The 21,667-nt window shown below is 43.9% G+C and overlaps 1 protein-coding gene across 7 annotated transcripts in view; it reads right to left on the reverse strand.

Moving 5' to 3' along the window:
* Nucleotides 1–21,667, reverse strand: part of MYRIP (myosin VIIA and Rab interacting protein) — a 626,131-nt gene that overhangs the window by 152,807 nt on the left and 451,657 nt on the right. For all 7 annotated transcript variants that reach the window (XM_075586770.1, XM_075586771.1, XM_075586764.1 and 4 more), the window contains 2 exons: nt 14,198–14,278; nt 12,650–12,799 (listed from right to left, as the gene is read on the reverse strand). In XM_075586770.1, the coding sequence (XP_075442885.1) occupies nt 12,650–12,799; nt 14,198–14,278 (231 nt within the window). The remainder of the gene's footprint in view (nt 1–12,649; nt 12,800–14,197; nt 14,279–21,667) is intronic.

Consider the following 21,667-nt stretch of genomic DNA (forward strand, 5'->3'; position numbering starts at 1 on the left):
ACAATAAGTACTTGAAAGATATTCACGTAGCAGTTTCGTGAGACAGTAGAGGGCTTTTTTGGCGATGGTGAGCTGGCTGGCTGGATGTCTTCCCTTAGCTTCTACCTCCCCGTCGCGGTATGGCGTCTGACGTCACTTCCGGCAGCACGGGTGATGACATCCGGTGGAGAGCAGGGGAGATGAGTGCCTGGCAACCCTACAGTTTATGACTTGCACCTCTGCCTGGCCCCTCCTTCTACAGAACCATCAGCACTGAAGGGCCCTCCCTTTGCTGCCGGCCACCACCCATCTGACACTTCCTTCTCCAGGCTCTCATGCAGAACTGAAAGGCCCTCCCCTTTGCTGGCCACAACCCACCTGTCCCTCCTTTCCCCAAGGCCCCCTGCAGGCCTCTACTGGTCCTGCAGGGCCTTCCTGTGCACCGGTCATCATTCTTCCTGCAGGATCCCTTTTTCGTTGGCCTCACGCAGGCCCACTTGCGGGCACCAGGTAAGCCCACATGCATCTGTCACTATGCTCCCTGACCCCCTCTTTATACCTCTCTGATGCTCATTACCCACTTATATCCTCCACAGGCCCATTACACCCTCATATCCCCCCCCCCAGGCCCTCTAACCCCTCCAGGTTTATTTCCCCCTTATATCTCATCTGGGACATCCTTGTACCCTCCCCATTAACTCCTTATACCCCTTACCCTCCCCCTATGCCCATTACTCCTGTATACTCCAAGGCCAATTACCCCTTTTACCCTCTCCAGGACCTCATAACATCCCAAGCAGGCCCAATAACTCCCAGGCCAATTACCCCATTATATCCCCTCCACAATTGATCTTGGTCATTTCTCCGTGATTTACCCCGCCGCCGCAGCTGATCCGCCGCTGGAATCCCCACCGCCGGCCATTTCTAAGGTAGGTGTTAGAACTGTTTAGGGTAGGGGGTTAATTTATGGGTTTAAGCTATTAGAATAGGGGGTTAATTTAAGCGGGTTTAGTGGTTAATGTAGGTGGTTAATTTAAGGGTGTTAGCGGTTAGGGTAGGGGTTAATTTAAGGGATTTTAGGATAAGTGCTTAGGGTAGGGGCTTTTAGGGTAAGGACTTTGGGGTACAGGGTTTTAGTGTAGGGGTTTTAGGGTAAGGACTTAGGGTAGAGGGTTTTAGGGTAAGGCACTTACCTTATTGGAGAAGTGGCCAGCGGCGGCAGGGTGAGTCATTTTGGTCATGGAGAAATGGCCATGAACAAATGTCTTAGATTGTCCCCCAGGACCATTACCCCTGTATACCCACCAAGGCCTGATTGCCCCTTAATGCCCCCTCCAGGACTTCCAAATACCCACTCGGCCCATTAACTCCTTATACTCCCCAGACCAATTACTCCCTTATACCCCTCACCCCAGGCCTATTACAGCTGTAAACTTCCCCAGGTCCATTACACCCTTGTACTCCCTGCAGGACCTCCTAATACCCCACCCCAGGCCCATTAACTCCTTCTACCTGCCAGGCCAATTACCCCTTTACACCTCTGTTTTACCCCTTTACTAACTTTGTTAGTCGGTGAATCAGCATTTAAACAACCTTTTTGCTTCCCATTAAAAAAAAAAAATTGTATGTATCGAATACATTTACCAGATAAATATGTATGTTTTTTTTTTATTATGTTGCTGTATTTTCTTTTTCTTTTTTTAATTGTTTATTTACACAGGCCCATTACCCCTGTATATTCCCCAGGCTCATTACCCTTTTACACCCCCTTCTTATACCCCCCCCCCCCCAGTGTGCCAGGGGAGGGAGGCTGCTTTTTACACGTGTCCTGGGCACAACAATTTCTGTTGGCAGCCCTGGTCACGAATACATGTTATGCGACTACAGCTACTATTTTCCTCGAGTTCAATGACTGTAAATTTAATTCAAGTACACGTCCCTCAACATTTTCCAGCATAGCTTAGAGACTGACAGATTTAACATCTATTGTGTGAAATCCATATTGTTAACAAGGGATGAATCAGTGATTTACTACTGCACGCATAGAGGAGAGCGTCAGGCTTTTGAAAATTACTTAGCAGTACTATCCTGCAACATCTTTTGATATTCAGACTTACAGCACTCAGTAGTGTATCTGAAACATAAAATCGCCAGCTCCAGCTTTTGAGCTAAGATTTTTTGGCATGGCTTCGATTTGACTGAAATGTTAATTTGGAAATGCATTATGTTAACTAAGCAACGGAACATTTTTAGCCAGCGAAAATAAAAATAAATAAATTCCCATTGTTCCATTTTAGTTAAAAATTGTGTCATATGGAGCGCATGCGCGACGGCAAGGAGCATGGCTGCATAGGATAAGTGCTCCGTGCCTCGCTAGAAGATATTGTTAGCTGAAACCTACTGAAACCCATTAAAATCGCCCGATCAACACTCCATCAGACACATAAAGCCCCACTGTACCCCGCAATGTCACGGAAAACCCCCAAAACAGGCAAAAAAAAGGATCCGGCGGTGCAGGAGGAGAAATGGCGCCACATTCAAACGCCGGCTCGGAAACGGAGCCGGACGGAGAAGGAGAGGATAATCCTGCATCAAGACCGGTGAGACAATGCGACCTGGATAAGTTATATGAAAACCTCAAAGCATTGCTACAAGCTGAGCTTAAGGACGTTAAGAGAGAGGTTACCGGGCTGGGGGAGAGGACGAATGTCCTAGAAACTAAAATGGACCAGTCAATTAGATCCATAAGGAGACAGTACCGCAAATACATCAACCTCCATGAGCAAATAAACGAGCTGCGGGACCGCCAGGAGGATGCAGAAAACAGGGACAGACGCAATAACCTCCGGGTGAGGGGGGTCCCTGAAACAGTCCTGGACTGTGAGGATTTCATCTTGAAATGGTTGGAGTCCCCGCTGCCTGACACTCCTAAAGAATGCTTAGCCCTCGACAGGTGCCATAGAGCTTTGAGATCCAAGCCTCTAATGCACGAGCAGCCAAGGGACATTGTGCTCAGAATGCACTATTACCGCTCAAAAGAAGCGGTGCTGCACAAAACAAGACCCCTGCCGGTCGTAGAATATGAAGGCGTGCGTATGTCTATCTACCAAGACCTATCCCCAGAGACACTTGCCCGCCGTAGAGCCCTGCTGCCGTTCACAAAGGCCCTGAGGGAAAAAGGGGTGAGGTATAGATGGATCTTCCCCTTTGGCCTCCAAGTAATAAGAGGCGGCAAGGCAAGCACCTTGCGAGGACCGGATGAGGGGCCAGCCTTCCTCCATAAGCTAGGCCTAGGGGAGGCCCCGGCAGCGGAGGCCCCCAACAATGCCCTCCCAGAGCCGATATGGGACCATCGGGCAAGATCCCCAAAGGGGATCAAAGGGGTGCAGCACCAACATAAGGGGCCCAGACTCAGTTCAATGTTCAAAGTTGGTGAAGTTCCATCACCTAGTATGTTTGAGTTTCGGGCTACATTGATTACACCACCAAAAAAGCAACGCATCCCCGAGGGAGAGAACGGGGATCCCCGACACCCCAACAATGGATGTCCGGAGTCCCGGCAGCCTGCAACGAACTAGAACACCTGTGGAGAAAAAGTGTGGCCTACCTGGCAGATAATGGCGGCCCCAGACACAAGATGGCGAAGCAGACCCAGAAGGCGGGAATCCATACTGAAACGCAGGAGCTGGAAGAGAGCGGTGAGCGGGAAACAAGAGTAGAGGCGCGCACCTCCGCACGGGTTGGAGACGACTTCCAAAATGGCCGCCCCCCGGATACGCGTCACAGATGCGGGCCGGAAGGAGCAACGCCATCTTGGAGGTGGCGCGATACTTGCCCTCATTGGCGCAACCCGATGACGTTACCACCAAAGACCGAGGACTGTGGAAGGACCCCAAAGCAGGCCAGAAGATGCCGGTCGACCCGCGCAGGCCTAAAGTAGCCACCTCACCGGCCCGCCACGGGCAGTTTGAAATCAGAAGCTGAGTTACGCTGAAAGATGACAGGGGAAAGCGATAGGATAGCGCCGCAGCGGCGGTCCCAGTAAGCGAGTAAGGGCAGGGTAAGTAGAAGAGGGGGAGTTAAGACAGAGGGGGAAAGTAAGAGAATGAAAAGAAATAAGATGAAAAGAAGACATCTTAGGAGATAAATTCGTAAGAAGGAGTAGGGAAGTAGGCTTGAATGAAAAAAAGGGAGCAGGGAGGAAGAAAAGAGTTAGGAAGGGGGAGAGAGGAAAGAAGGAAGAGGAGTACGAGGGAAGATAGCAAGTAGGAAAAAGAAAGGGGGAGCAAGGAGGAAACCAGAAAGATATACAAAGATGCAAGATGGACAGGAGGAGTGGTGACTGGAAGTGGAGGATAGGGGGACGTGACGTAGGATGAGAGGAGCTAGGTAGCAAAGGACGTAAGGTCGGATCAGAAGGTTGAGGAAGACAGGAGGAGAGAGAGAGGGGCAAGAAAGCGAGTAGTAAGAAGACAAACGGTTTAGATTGACAGCAGGGGTCAAGGGGGAAGATTGAAAGCAAAAGGAAGGAGGAAGAGTAATAGGGGAATCACAAAGACTCGCAGGTTGCTGAGGACAGGACACAGAGGGCATAACCGGATATACTACAGGGGTGATCAAAGCCAGGGCAGACGCTAGTTATACAGAGTAGATGCTAGGTTTCATTAATTCAAGTTTAGGGAGAGCGAGGCATGAGCCACGCACTAGGGGAGAGGAGGGAGGTCTTCCTGGGCCCTAGTGAAGTCCTCGGGGACTGGGCGCGGAGGGTGAGTAAACTTCATCCCACGTTTCCTCCGGACATTTGGAGAGGAGCCCAGTTTCCCAAGGATGATGATCTCGTCAAGGAGGCGGCGGCGCCGAGACGACGAGAATGTTACTGTCTTTTGTCTTGTTTAAGTGTTCGTGTGTCCCCCCCAGGTGTACCCTTTTGTGTGCTCCCCCTTGTGTTTCCCTGTAGGTGGCGCAGTGAGACATCACAACTCGAGAAGGAGAGAAGGTCAGGAATTTGGTCCAGGGACATCTACCCGGAGCAGCACTCAGCAGCAAAGTCATCACATATTCTCAGATGAATAAGGAACTCAGGCTTGTATCACATAACATTAAGGGGTTTAACAGCCCGGCCAAACGAAGAATCGCCTTCCGAGATTATAAGCGCAAAGGGGCAGAAATCCTGTTTCTGCAAGAAACACACTTTTCCCAAGACAACTACCCCAAATTCCTAGATAGAGACTACCCGACACACTTTTTGTCTTCCGCAAAGGTCAAAAAAAAAGGGGTGGCCATACTAATTCATAGAAGAATACCATTCGTACTTGATAGGACCTTCAAAGATATAGAGGGACGATCCCTCATAGTAAGAGGGACAATTCAAGGGTTTCCAATTACTTTAGCAACAATATATGCCCCTAACGAGACAGCCCCAGGTTTTTTCTCTACCTTCTTTGGAAAACTTAACAGAGTGGCCAGAGGCAATATCATTGTCGCCGGGGACCTGAACAGGGTGCTACGGGAGGACCTTGACAGATGTACATCCACTAAAATTACACACAGATCCGACGTACTAACAATTAAACAGGGCCTACGCGACTGCCAGTTACTCGACATCTGGAGGGAACAACACCAGAGACAGAAAGAATACACCTTCTACTCACACCCACATGACACATATAGCAGGATAGATTACTTCCTTGTATCCAACAGAATGGTCCCTGGGGTCTCTCACACCGAGATCCATGATATTTCATGGTCTGACCATGCATCTATAGAGCTGCGGTGCACACTAATCCCACTAGACAGACCTAGAGCGAACTGGAAACTAAACGAAATTCTGCTGAAAATCCCAGCCCTACAGCTAGAAATTGGGAAAAAGATTACACAATACTTCGAGGAGAATGAGGGGAGTGTGGCTACACACTCCACACTGTGGGAGGCCATAAGGCTACCCTCAGGGGGGTCATAATGAATCTGGCCGCTAAGCGGAAAAGAGAGCGGGAGGGAAAAATGTTGAAGCTAGAGGAACAGCTAGCGGAACTTTCCTCCCTTCACAAAAAAAACAAAAATGCCCACACGCTGACTCAAATACTAGCCACTAAAACGAGTCTTAACCTCCTCCTCTCCGCCCAGGCTGAGAAGGAATTGACATGGTCCAAGCGGAAATTTTTTGAAAAGGCCAACAAGCCTGACACACTACTTGCCAATAAGCTAAAAAATAAGCTTCCAAATTATCACATTCACGCGATTCTAAACCAAGATGGGGACCTTACCTCCATCCCAGCGAACATCGCGGGGGAATTTAAAAAGTATTACGAAGTATTATACAATGGAGATAAGGTAACCCATAACCCAAAAACAAAGGAAGACTTACGGACCTTCTTAAAAGAGGCACATTTACCCATTCTGAAGAGATGTGAGAGGGAGGCTCTCCAGTCGGATTTCACGATGGAGGAACATTATGGGGTCATTAAAGCACTAAAATCGGCTAAAGCCCCAGGGCCAGATGGCTTTTCAAACTTATATTATAAGAAATATTTAAAAATTCTAGCCCTCCACATGTTGAAGCTATTCAACAAAATCTTAGCAGGGGCCTCATTCCCAGCACAAATGCTCCAAGCCTCAATATCGGTGATCCATAAACCCGGAAAGGACCCGGCAGACTGTAAGAGCAACCGGCCCATTTCACTGATTAACTCGGACCTCAAAATATACTCCAAACTTATAGCCAACAGGGTGGGTAGCGTTCTTCCCGGGTTAATACACAGATCAAGTAGGGTTTATCGGAGGTAGACAGGCGGCAGATAACACCAGGAGAATCATTGACCTAATTGATCTGGCCCAAAAAGAAAAAATTCACTCCATGGTGTTAAGTCTGGACGCCGAGAAAGCCTTCGATAGAATAGATTGGCCCTACCTTTCGGAAACACTGAGAGCATTTGGCTTTGAGGGACACCTCCTGCAGGCCATCCTGGCGTTGTACAAAAACCCCACAGCAAGAGTGAGATATCAAGGCTCCCCCTCAGAACAGTTTGAAATCAAAAGCGGAACTCGTCAGGGGTGTTCGTTGTCGCCATTACTGTTTGCTTTATGTATTGAACCCTTGGCGGCACACATTAGGAATAGCCCAGATATCTCTGGTATCCCGGTGGGAGACCAAATGCACAAAGCCGCCCTTTATGTGGACGATGTCATTCTCACACTAACCAAACCTCTCACATCTCTTCCCAATGTATTCAACATATTGGGTAAATTCAACCAAATGGCAACCCTCCGCTATCAAATATTTAGGGGTGTATCTCACAAGGGAGAACAAAACATTATATAAAGCAAATTTCCCCAAGATCATAAAGACGCTGGGTGAGGATCTCCGAACCTGGATGAAGGGGAGCATCTCATGGATTGGGAGGATACATAGCGTGAAAATGAATCTCCTCCCAAAGATGCTATATCTCTTCCAGAGTCTCCCTATCCCTTTGGTGCAGGCGGACATCCTTTCCCTCCAGTCAAAAATTATGAAATTTATCTGGAACGGGAAAAACCCAAGAATCAATAAGGGATTATTAAAACGTCCTACATCAAGAGGAGGGTTAGCGGTGCCTTGCTTGCTGGCCTATTATAAAGCAGCCCAATTAGGGCAGATTTTCCAATGGCACACAGACCCAAGCCTACGGAGATGGGTTGAGTTGGAGAAAAACTGCTGTGCACCAATTGAAATCCAAAATGTAATCTGGCTACCCAAAGCAGGGGTACGCAAGATGCACAACCCGATACAGACCATGGTCAATTCACTAAAAGTTTGGGAGGCCACGAAATTCAAATGTAATTTGACCACCAAAACATCGCTAATGACACCAATAGTGGACAACACAGACTTCGCTCCGGGCCTGAATAGCAAAAACTTCCTAATGTGGACACAGAAAGGTTTATCCCGGCTACTAGATCTGGAGGGCATAACGACCATACAAACATTTGATCAAATTAAATCCTCTAAGAATATCCCAAACAGCGAATTTTTTAGGTACCTCCAGATCAGAAACTTCTATAATAAGATGCCAATTCGACCGGCGCGAACAAATTTCGAGCAGCTGTGTTCTAGAGCTACGGACACAAGGGGACTCACATCTAGAATGTACAGGGAAGTGATCTGCCAGAAGTCGCCCATTGACAACAGACTGAGTTATATGAGACACTGGGAATCCGATCTAGGAGAGACTTTAGATGACGCCGAATGGGACAGAATTATTCAGGCGGCAGCGAAAAGCTCAATCTGCACCACATTAAAGGAGAACGCATATAAAGTCCTTATGAGGTGGTATTACACTCCAACGCGCTTAGCGAAATTTGTAAAAGGCTACTCCGCTCTCTGCCCTAAACAGTGTGGGGAAGTAGCAGATCTCCGACATATGCTGTGGTCTTGCACTAAGGTGGCCCCTATTTGGGAACAAATCAGAGACTGGATTCAGCGCATTTCGCCACTGCCACAAGATGCGAGATCGCAGCACTATGGAAACAACAGGAGATACCAATTATCCCAAAGATCAAAAACAGAATTTGGCATGTCTGCCGGATGGAACAATTAACGAGTTTAGTTAATGACACCGGCTCAAACTTTCTAAAAGTCTGGGATCCATGGTTGACCCAGGTAGACATCCCCGGAGTGGACGCCACCTCGATCTTGCACTAATTAACCTAGGTGCGGTCTCCTTTAAGGTCAGATTAGACATAACGACATAGTGACGCACAATTAGCAGACCTTTACGTGGTCACAGAATAGGGTAATCCCACTACTAGCAATAACCCTTAGGAGGACCTGCCCCAGCTAAATTCCGTAGATATGACCTAACAAGTGGGCCAAGAATCAGCGAGTAAGTTATAACTAAGTCTAGCCACCCTACACCCCCCTTCCCCTCCCCCTCCCCTCTTCCCCTGTCCCCCTGTCAAGTTAGTCTGGTCTTGTTTGTAAAGTTTTAAATGGTTGTGCTTCCGAGGCATTTTTTATATGTGTTTAACAAAAACGGAAAGGTGATAATGGGCTGTGGAACAATGGCTGTATTTGTACTTTCCAATAAAAACTTAAAGTTGAAAAAAAAAATTGTGTCATATAAATTCGTACTTCTCATTTTTAAATTTCAATTTGATTGACTATTTTTGTTTTTTTTAAATAATTAATGATGCTTGTTCTTTAAAATGAGATAAAATTCACTGCTAGAAATACCTATTTTTGTAATTTTTACATACTGTATTTGTAGGTCAAATGGAATACGGACACAGGTCTTAATTTAACGCAATCTTACAACTTCATGCTGCGATTGACTCTCTTGCTCGGAAAATAGTGCTTTCTACATGAAGTCTGGTGCAATACATGTGTATAACTGTCTGCATAAATATATACTGTACACATGTCATTCATAAATAACAACACGCCTGTAAAAAGCTGGGGGCAACAGTGGGTGATGTAGCAAACTCTCCCACCCGAAAAAACAAAGTTCACCAGATTTATCTAAAAAAAAATCCCATTGCTTTTACCGGTTTCTTTTAAAGTTTTTTTGTGAAACTACTAAGTGGGTTACACAACATGTTTATTGTAATCATAAAACATCAAATAGAAAATATAACAAGTCCTTATTTCATAGGACTCTGCAACAGCAGGGTTAAGATGGGGCAGAGGTCACAGGATGGGGACGTCGCCCCCATATGGGCTAATGTGCCTCGGGAATTTTTGCCATGGGTCAGTTCCCCTCCCATCCCCACTCTCTACAATGGTATGGGAATGTTGGTGCACACAATTGGGAGGGGGGAATGGGTGGGGGAAAGCCGGTAGAGACTCTTGGGGGGGAGGTTTAAGTACCTGGCACCCCGTCCTGCAGTACTCTGAATTTCATTGTTCTTTTCCTCACCCTCTTATCCCTGTAATTAGCTATGTTATGGCTAACTATAATTATAAGTTTATATAACCAGATCCATCCACACAGCTTTGGCAGAACGGTCAAGCCAGTCATCTTACGGGTGCCAGGAAACACCAAGAACTGAGGCGCCAATGTATGTGCTCGGACCTCATAGTAGGAGTCCCCTGGGAAGATTGGGCATGGCTGGAGGCATTGACTTATGTGGTTGGACTGTATCCTTGCCCAAGTCTTAGTTAGCAGATGGCCAGAATGGGGCTCAGGGCATGGAGCATTCCCCAGCAGGGCAGCAAGACCAGCGGAGTGTCTCCCTCCATGGTAGTTGCGACACACGGGGTCATCTGCATACAGGGACTAGCAGGCTGGCTGACAGTTTCATTTTACATTGTTGTTTAAATAAATAAATAAAGCGGTGACCTTATTTTACTTCCAAAAAACTGTGTGGTCTCCATTTAGAGGGGGGGAGGTGGGTAACAATTCAAGGGGTAGGCACTCACAACCTTTAAGGGGAATTCTATCATAGGACACAGGTGTGTGTCTCCCCTAGATTACAGATTGAGTATTTTTTATGCACCCACATTGTCTGTTTTCTATAGTAAAATGTGCAATGATTGAGATAGCTGCTTATACAACTACAAGTATATTTAAAATGGCATGATTCTCAGGACAATTGCCTAGATCTTGAAAAAAACACTGAGTGGTTTAAGTTGAAGAATAAATCAACCACAGTTGACCCTGAACATTAATAAAAGGTGGTCATCTTTCTTCAATCCCTGATAATGATGCAGAAAACCAATAAGATGTACACAAGTACCACTAACAGAGAAGAAACAATGTAAAACTGAATGGCAATTTTTTTTAATTAAGTGAAAATTAGACCATAAGAGGAAATACAGGCAGAGGAAGCATGTAATGGACAACCAAAACAATACAGGTACAGTCCAGTATCCCAAATGTTTGTTGAGTTGTCACAGAGTAATGGGAAGAACAAGAGTCACATCTAATAATTTACAGAAGAGAAAGCCTTAATAAGCATTCACTGCTGGAAGTGGACAAGTGTGACGGGGAGGAAGGAGTTAATACCTGATTTGCTATGCATTACTGTGGTTGCCCTGTCCCAGCCATTTTTATTCCCCATTTGCAGGCCATTCCCTAACTGCAAGGGTAAAAGACAAGATGCATTGCTTGCCATACCCTCTAACCGACACATGATGGCAGTCTAGAAGCCGGCATTTCAATGAGAAATACTAATTCTAGAACGAAAGCACCCAGAAACCTGATTTTTGAGGTGCAAATACAGTGTAAAAATGATATTTATGCGCATGTAGTGGTTCAGTTATAACACAAACGTAACATGTTTAATAAAGTGGGTAAAAACTCCAGATCTTAAATGTAAGGCAGGAGCTATTTCTTGTAAGTCCAAGCAGGAATTCTGTGGACATACAGCTGTGATATGGGTGAATGAGCTTCGGTATTTTTATGATGGAGCCTCAAAGAGATCGAGCTGATTAGCATCTTCCTGTCTAAAAGAGTGTCAGTTATGAAAAGACCCAGCAGAACCATAATGTATACAAAACTGACATACTGATGCACAGCAGATGTCAGGCTAGTGACCCCTCCTGGTCAAAAATCAGACTTAGTGGTGCCAAGAAATGGGTGTAGCCCAGGTATGCTAAGTGGCATGGGCGTCAACCTGACCCATGCGCCCTGCCCACCGGACAGCCCTTTTGACCGGTCTTATGAACTGTGGGTAACTTGGCTATTCGTGGGTTGTTTTGTTCCCACAAGGGGAATTGGATCCACATGTTAAAGATAGCTTTGGCCAGTCTGTAACTGTGGCTCCCCAGGTATCCCCAGTGTGATTCCTGAATTTTAATCCATGATGTAAAGATGCAAGACTTTGTTCCAGCCCAGGAGCAACCAGTCCAGGAGTGAAGGGGTTAATAACAACATAACCACAGGACTTTTAAAACCAAGGTTGCGTTTCTGGCGCTTGCAAGCAAAGGACAATTTCTATCGTTCCAAGGACAATTTATTTTGTTCCCTAATCCCAGTGAGTGTTGTTTTCAGTGTATTCTGCAGATGTCGTGTGTTTGTCTATTAAGGAAATAAATCACAATTTATTTTGCAACTTGTTCTGTTCAATCAAGTACCCAGAAATATAAATGTGTTGATAAAAGTTGGTGTCATCGTGACAATGGGTTTAAAAAGGATGGACTCAAGAAGGTCTAAGAAATCTTGTAGAATTGTTTGATTAAGTGACCATAACAGTAGGTTTCGGGACAGTTAACATTTAGCAGAGCTTCTGACACTGTCCATGCTAGCAAGTTTGTCGACAGAATAAGTGTACATGGAACATTTAATTACCTAAAAGGGGTCACCAATGTAATGGAACAAGTTGATAGCACTAGAAAGATCTCCAGATGCGCAGAATGGCGAAACAAGAGATTCCAAAATAGTACAGTGTTTACATCATACCTTATGAAGAAATACTTTAGAACTAAAAAAAATGATAAACCCTGGAAGATGACATTTGAAAACCTGGGGATGACGCTCAATAGAGTGACACCCAGTGTAACAAGATGCAAGAGAAGACGGTACTTAAATGAAACATCTATTTATACTGTGTCTACATTTTGTCAGTTTTTTATTATATTTTCCTACTTATGGATATGTAAAGTATGTATACACTGGCATAAAAACAAAATGTTGTGTATTATTTATAAGGTGATGAATCATAAAACTACAGTATGACTGTGCAGTTGGCCACTTACCCAAAGGGAATCAGATCCTCTGATACTCTCCTGAAGAGTCAGCATGCTCCGATCTGACATAGCCGGGGATGTTACGGCACTGCCTCTCGATCGCTGCCATTCATAAACTGCTTCAACCTGCTCACTTTTGCTTTTTTTCCTCTTGATAATCTGTATTGGTTATTTAAAGTGGAAGCATGATCGATAAGCAGGGCCGCAGACAGATTTCCCAGGCCCAGGACTACAGTTCTGACTGCCCCACTTCCAACCACCAAATACATACAAAAAAAATCCCCACCCCCGCAAATATATACAACCTCCCCACCCCCCAAATACATTAAAAAAACACCTACCCAATACATATAAAAAAAAACAATACATATAACCCCCCCGCATACATACATACATATATACAAAAAACAATGCATATAAAAAAAAAACAATACATATAAAACCTACCCAAATACATCTAAAAAAAAAAACAATGCATCTAAAAAATACCCCAATACATCTACAAAAAAGCCCAATCCATTACAAAAAATAAAAAAATACATATAAAAAAACAACCCTCCCCAATACATATAAAAAATACCACATCCCATATATATATTAAAAAAAAAAAAAAAAAAAACCTGAGCCCACCAATACATATAAAAACACCCCCAGCCCCCCAATACATATACAAATTATAATTTGTTTGACTTAAAGGGACAGTGGGCCTGCTAGTGTATAATTTAACCCTGAAAATAAACCCTGTGTAGAGAAATACAATGTTTCTGGCCTTAATCTGGGACTAAAAGATACTGCGGCGTGACACAGGCATCACAATGTGTATATATGAGGAGAATGGTTTTAAGAATGTAAACACTGATTTAAGAACTTTCATATATAAAAAATTAAAATACAATTTCTTAAACAAAGGTGAAACATTCTGCAATGGTAAGGAGAAAGTATTGTATTCAACATGCATTCACAATACAATAACTGGGCAATTGCTGGATAAACGGCAGATTATGTGGATTAGCTTTTACTAACATACAATATGTTACCACTACCTCAAATTGTGCACACATTGACATACACTTCTTAAAGCATTAGACTTGGAGTGACTATGGTCTACAATTATACGTAGTCCCCATTATTCCTGTGGATGTATAGACTGGACTGAAACAAACTGGTTCAGCTGAAGTTTCAAGGATTTATTTCTCTGGCACCTTGATGAGCATATGATTCAGGATTACTGCAGTGTGCGTCAGAAGGAGTCCCAGAAAATTGGCAATTAGGTGCCAGTAGGAATTAACCTTAATGTACAGTACGAGTCATTCAACCACAGCTGGACATTTACTCATGTTTACTGTAAACACAGCGTATATTTAAGCACTCAATGTGACTTTGGAGATGTCACGTGCACAAGGTCTCCAATGACAACTTTGTAGACATTATAAATGGAATTTTTAATGGTAAAAAAATAGATCGGGTTTGGTTCCTAGAAAATAATCAGAAGCAGTGAGAAATGGCTAACAGAAAATAAATAAAAAGAAGACCAATATATATATTAAAAACACATACTTTTTGAACAATGGTTGTTGCTAGTTCTTCAATCAGCTCTTCCTTATGCTCTCGTAAATAACACGCCTCATTCTGTTTATCCTAAGGGAAAATAGGAAATGTGTTAGTAAAGCATTGCATTATGAAATCTGGGACAAACTACTAGATTAACCCACATCTCTCTGCAGGGTTTTAGGAGGTTATTGGGTATATTCTAATAACGACAAGTTGGGCAAATCCATTTCGGAAAGACCCTTTCTGCTCTGATTTGCATGTTTTGCTATTCAGTAAACCCTTCAAACACTCAAAATGCTTTTTTAGAGGCGGTTTCATTACGGGTCTGCTAATCCAAATAGAATGACACACCTCGCATATTTTGCAAAGTACTGTAGCTGAATGCTAGTAGCTTCAAAAAAGGAAAAATAGTGGGGGGGGGCCTAAAACCTCACTTCAAATAACATATGGAGAGACACTTGAGTGCAAAAAGGAGCACACCTGAGGTATTGTACCCTGGAAGATATGCTAATTGTAAACAAAGTATATCAAAATGAGTCACACCTCCTAAAATATTTCCATAAGACCAATACTGACAAATCTAATGGGTCTTGTGATGAAGGGGGAACTGGTATCAAAGACAACAGGATCAGAACCCACAACCTCTACTCTACAGGGAAGCAGCTCTAACATTGAACTAAACCAGATGCTGGGAAACTCCACTTTCACATAACGCTCAGACTCCTTTTTGTGCACAAGGAACATTGAACTGGCAACCAGGCAGTGGTCTGCTTTTAAAGGAAGTAGGGAGGAGGGGACTACAGGTGTGAGTAGTAGCGCTCAAAATTAGGCTGTGACAATAGCATTTCCCAGCATCTGGTTTAGTTACATGTTAGAGCTGTTGCCTTGAATAGGTTGTGGGTTCGGATTCTGCTGTATCTGACACCAATATACCCCTCACCACAAGGGGTCTATTGGTCTTATGGAAATATTTTAGGAAGATATATATATATATATATATATACACACTTCCTAAAATATTTCCATAAGACCAATAAGACCAATAGGTCTATATATATATAACACAACTGGAGACACTAATAAATTGGAAGAAGTCAGATTCGTTTTTAAATAGTTTTAATCTGAGATTTACAGTATGATCATGTAAAATGGTAAACTTTTACAAGGACAAAATCACAGCTACTAGAATATCCCCCACTGAGTTTCAAGCAGGGGAGTCTGGTTCAAATCCGAGTGTTAGCTACTTGTGACCTTGGGCAAGTCACTTTATCTCCCTGTGCCTTGAGTACCAAAAATATAGATTATAAACTCTATGAGGCTGCGAGTCATGCCTGCAAAACAAATGTTTCATTCTATGTACAGTGAAACATACACTGTCGGCGCTCTACAAGGAAAATAAACTGTTATTATTATTATTTTCAAATACCTATTTTTCTGTGTTACTGGTCAAATTATCTAGACTTGACCAGGTCTTTGTTTATTGAGACAATAAAGTATTACAGCTGACTGCTGACAGTATACAGATAGTGCTGTTCAGCCAGGCAAATCTTTTATTAGACGTGGTTTAAATGATGCAATTTGTAATACAGAATACGTATTATTGGCTAGTTTTAAGCCGTGATTTATGACCATGTCAAACAGTGCAGTTTTACAAGAGCAAACTAGAATATGTTCCTACAGTATGTTTCAATTATTGGATATCAACTGCTGTTTCCATGCTGCCAAACAAAGAAATTGAATTAAGATAACATGTTCTATTTCAGAACACGCAGCTCTGGTTTGACATCAGATGCAGTGGTAAGCAGGTGAAAATGCAACATTACTGAATGGAAGACAAGGAGCATGAAACAAAGTATGGCAGAGAGTATATAAGGACACGACTTGTTTAGGACAGAGACACTCACTGAAACTTAAGTTGTGATTTTTTTTTTTTTTTTTTTTAAACAATATACAAAGACCCATAAAAAAATTTTGACATCAATATGCATTTAAACGGGACAGGGATTCTAATACAATTGCGCTCATCACTGTGTTCTGAAAAGTTTAATGAAAATGGAAATGTGAATAGGTTACCCACACACCTCCTTTCACTATTGCTGCTACAATATTAAGCAGCAATTTGTTCTATAAAAAATAAATGCCACCTTTTTTTTAACCATTGCAAAGTAATTTTGAGGCTGTGTTTCGCAATCCCACCCTTTTTTAATTCTGTACTGTACTTGAATTTTGGAGTTATCAGTTGCTGAAAACATGACTCTCTGGGAGGTTAAAATGGCCACTGTCATTAACACCCATTAAGACAACAGAACATAGGGAAATAATAGAAAGGTGAAAACTCAGCAAAAATTTAAGATTAAAAAAAAAGAAAATGTTAAAGTAAGAAATAGATCAACACAAAATGAACTATTATATCATGTTATGTAATGCTTAAAAGCATAAATTCCGTCTGGGATGGATTTTTTTCCCCCTCCAAATTGTAACAAGGAGGGGGGCCCAGAGCTTATTCCGCCAGTGAACGAGATAATGACAGCATTAGTTGGTGGTGCTGGGCCTCATGCTGAGGACATGCAAAAACCTTGTAGGATCCGCAGGCCACTAGGAAACGTCATCAGGCAGGGTTGCCACCTTCGACTGAAGGCCAACCCAGAGATTTTAAAAAAAAATATATATACAGTAGTTTACTGTACAGTGGCGTCCTCCCGGCATCTTCCCCTGCAATTCTCTTCAATATGACTGTGCAGCGTCAAATGACTCTGGGTTCCCATGGCAACATGGCACCGCATGACATTACATAGTGTCTCATTGTAATGGCAACGGGCGTCACATGATGCTGTTACGTCATGTGGTGTTCCCGTTGGCATGGCAAAGTGGCTCCATTTGACGCCGCGCAGCCATTTTGCCAGTAGTTGCAGGGGGAGTTGCTGGGAGACGTTGACGCCACCTGCCCATGGTTGCCACTAGGCGGAGGTTTACTAGGTAAACCCGTAGCCCGTAGCCCGTAGATATGTGGCCAAGACCATAGTCTCCAGGTGAAACCCGGAGTGGTGTCAACCCAGAGCGAAGGTTAAATTGGATTCCCCATGAGGGTCACTGTCAACCACCACAGTTATGTATTCTCCTAATCTTAAAGTAGCACAGTTCAACTCCAGAGATCTCCTGGTTGTCATCCTATAAAAAAAAAGCATTTTCTTCAGTATTGCGGCTTTAAAAAAGTACTGTATGTTTTCACGTTAACACATGTATTTGAATAAGCAGTCGTGTTCAAGATACAGTAAAGCCAAGCTAATCAAAAGTAATAAGAGCTCTACTACAGTCCCTAAAAAGAGTGGGGCATGGACTAATCAGGCATTCCACCATTTTCCCTTGTCCTGACTAGCAACATTAGTGGCCACTGGCACTGGAGCTGATGGGAGGTGGCACAACTCAATGCCCTTTCAACAGCTTTATCGCCATTCTTTTATACAAGTTTTTGATGCACTTTGTGACATATTACTGCCATTCCTATTTGTATTATTCATCCCTTTAGTATTTTTTGTTTAATATCCATGTAATGCTCTTCATACCAAAATATATGAAAACAATATTGATATCTCCAAGAATCTTTCATGATAACCATTTTATCAATTAATAATAAAAAAAGACATGCAGCACTACATCTTTGTCTTCAGTAAATATATACAGGTACTGTGTATATATATAGCTGAACCCGTTAAAGCACAGTGCTCGGGGTCCACATAATGAGACCGTGTTATAACCGGGATCGCGTTATAACCGTGATCGTGAAATGGCCGCCGCGCTAGGACTTACCCGGCATGTGCAGCTCTCTCCTGTGGTATAACTGAATTATTATTATTTTATATAATAATGTATACATTTTAAAATAAATAAAATAATCTATACTATAATTCTAAGTTGGATTCCGTCTGTTTGTTTGTTTGTTTGTATGTCAGAAGCATCGATATCTCACAAACGGCACCACGTAGCACAAGAAAACGTTCACTGTACATTCTGCGGCGGATTTGTAGGTCAATGCAACTATTTTGAGCTTCCAATGTCACTCACCTCCCAAGTTATGGACATTCTAAGTTTCACTCGGCTGTCCAGCAAAAATGTTATAGCAAGAGCAGGGGTGGGGGGCGTGGCTACTAAGGAAGGGGCGTGTCCTTGCCTGGATCTGGGCTGTGTACACACACAGACTCACATCTCTCACACACATACATCTCACATATACATAAATATACACACCTCCCACATACAGACACATACATATGCACACACCTCTCACATACACGCACACTGACTCACAGCACACTATTAACCCTTTCAGTGCTGGGGGAGGGGGTCATAGCACACCATTAACCCCTTCAGTGCTGGGGGAGGTCACAGCACACCATTAACCCCTTCAGTGCTGGGGAGGTGGGGTCACAGCACACTATTAACCTCTTCAGTGCTGGGGATCACAGCACACCATTAACCCCTTCAATGCTGGGGGGAGGGGGGTCACAGCACACCATTAAACCCTTCAGTGCTGTGGGGAGGGGGAGGTCACAGCACACCATTAACCCCTTCAGTTCTGGGGGAGGGGGTCACAGCACACCATTAACCCCTTCAGTGCGGGGGGAGGGGGTCACATCACAATATTAACCCCTTCAGTGCTGGGGGTCACAGCACACCATTAACCCCTTCAATGCTGGGGAGAAGGGGGGTCACAGCACACCATTAACCCCTTCAGTGCTGGGGGGAGGGGAAGGTCACAGAACACCATTAACCCATTCAGTGCTGGGAAAGGGGGGTCACAGCACACAATTAACCCCTTCAGTGCTGGGTGGGAAGGGTCACAGACCACCATTAACCCCTTCAGTGCTGGGGGAGGGTGTCACAGCACACCATTAACCCCTTCAGTGCTGGGGGGAGGGAGGTCACAGCACACCATTAACCCCTTCATTGCTGGGGGAGGGGGTCACAGTACACCATTAACCCCTTCATTGCTGGGGGAGGAGGGTCACAGCACACCATTAACCCCTTCAATGCTGGGGGACAGCACATCCTTAACCCCTTCAGTGCTGGGGGGCACAGTGCATCCCTTAACCCTTCCAGTGCTGGGATGGGCACAGCACATCCGGAACCCTTTCAGTGCTGCTGACCACGGACCTTTCAGGAGGCAGCTAAGACCCTTAACCCTGCGAGTGCTGTGAAACAAGTCTGACCTTTTTAAACTCCTTAAGGATCAGACGGCGGGGGAGGTAGGGGGCTTCCCCACCCCCTTTTGGTGCCGACATATTCAAGGTGACGACCAGCTTTAGCGAGCCCCGAGAAAAAGAAAACAAAAAAATTTCACGTGACCTTTTCCGCCAGACGACCCAGGGGTTAATTCCCAGAGGACGCGACAGTTCTGCAATCTCGACTAACGGAGATATTTTAAGCCGCTCTCTCAATAAAGAAAAAAGGGTTGTCTGGGTTTTTTTTTTTAAATATGTCTCCCTCGCTTAATCTTACTTCAATTACTGCACCGACACACTTTATTCGAGCAAATACCCGGTATGTACCTGGCAGATACCTGGAATGCGCCGCTCCTCACCTCTGACAAGCCCCATTGCGTTTGCCTTCCCAGCCTGGGTTCATGCCTGGCTGATGGGCGGCTGATCTGTTAAATGATAATGATTAGGATTTAATAGGCTGCAATGCTTCGCGTGTCTACCAGATGGCATAAATTCATGAATTGTAATGCAGTATATATATATACTGTGCAGTATTGCAGCCAGCGGGAATAAAATGCTTCAATCCCTGCTTGGAAAATACCTCAATGCACTCGGGCAGAAAACAGTCACAAACCTCAATACACCCGGGTATACCCGAATTCGTGGGACTAGCCGAGCTCGAATAAAGTGTGTCGCCAGTGTAAAGTTGACGTGAGCCGTCAGCGGCAACAATAGCGAGCGTCAGCAGCCGTCAGTATGGATAGATTGGAGGTTTGCACGTGTCGGTTTTATTACGTGGGAGGTTAAATGGGTTGACTTCAAAAAATAGCTTTTTTGGCCAATAATAAATGATTTATTATTATATATTTTTTTCAATAAAAACAATAATAAATGATTTATTATATATATTTTCAATAATAACAGTAATAAATGATTTATCTATACTATATTTCTAAGTTTTCTGTTTGTTTGTATGTCAGAAGCATCAATATCTCACAAACGGCACAACAAAACTTTCACTGTACATTCTGCTGCGGATTTGTAGGTTAACGCAACTATTTTGAGCTTCCAATGTCACTCACCTCCCAAATTATGGACATTTTAAGTTTTCATCAGGTGTCCTGCAAAAATGTTAGAGCAGGAGTGGGGTGGGGGGCGTGGTTATTAAGGGAGGGGGCGTGTAATTGCCTGGATCGGGGCTTTGTGTGTGTGTCTCTGTGTGTGTGATGTGAGATGTGTGAGGGAGATGTGACAGTGGGGGGGGGGTGAGATGTGCCAACGGGGGCGGGGGGAGATGTGCCAGCTAGCGGGGGGAGATGTACCAGCGGGGGAGGGATGCGGCAGCAGCGAAGGGAGATGTGACGGCAGCGGGGGGAGGAGGGGGCGGTGAGATGTGCCAGATGCGAGGGGAGATGCGTTAGCAGCGCGGGGAGATTTGCCAGCAGCGGAGGGGGAAGGGTAGGCGGGGAGATGTGCAGGCAGGGGGGGGGGTGAGTGGAGGGCGGAGAGATGTATTCAATATTACTTTCCCTAGGCGAAGCCGGGTACAAAAGCTAGTAATTTATAAATTATACATTATAATAAAATAATAATTTATAAATTATTATTTGATTTTTATTTATTATTTACCATACCATTTAACCCATGATGCTTCATATTCTGGCAGCAATTCTCTAGCTGCTACACAGCAGGGTTGGTGTGGTAAATCTTACTCTACTGCACAGTACAGTCCAGGGAAATGTTAAGTTGCTTCATCTCATAAGTTCCCTTATGTATTGCTTTACACTGTTCAGTAAGCCCCTACCACTGAAAAGCAACTTGTTTTTATTTTTTATTTTTCATGAATAAGTATCTGTTAACAGTATTATTTTATTTGTATTTCATAATAGCAGCCCAAAAATGTAATTAAGGCATTGTTTCCAACACTGTGCATGGGAACTTCACATTGTAGATATTTTTAGAAGCTTTATATGGTACAACAGAAATCTGTCTTGTTTGCTTCAGTGGACTTTCAAACAGCAGAGACCTCACCCCTGCCCTGCAAAAGTTGCCTGAGATAAAATGCTTTACAATATGTTACAGATGCCTTAGGCTGCTGAAAGGTTAAAACAAACTCCGTATTAATCCCCTATACATAAAAGATGCATTGATGTGCCATTATGCACGGTTTATTTCTGACCTAACAGCACATTTAGGGATTTGATGATTTCTGAACGTTCTAAAAATGTTATTCTAAAAAAAATGAAAATATTTCTTGCAAAATACAGAATAAATACTG

This window comes from Ascaphus truei, chromosome 2 (assembly GCF_040206685.1).
Source record: "Ascaphus truei isolate aAscTru1 chromosome 2, aAscTru1.hap1, whole genome shotgun sequence".
NCBI classification, from domain to species: Eukaryota; Metazoa; Chordata; class Amphibia; order Anura; family Ascaphidae; genus Ascaphus; species Ascaphus truei.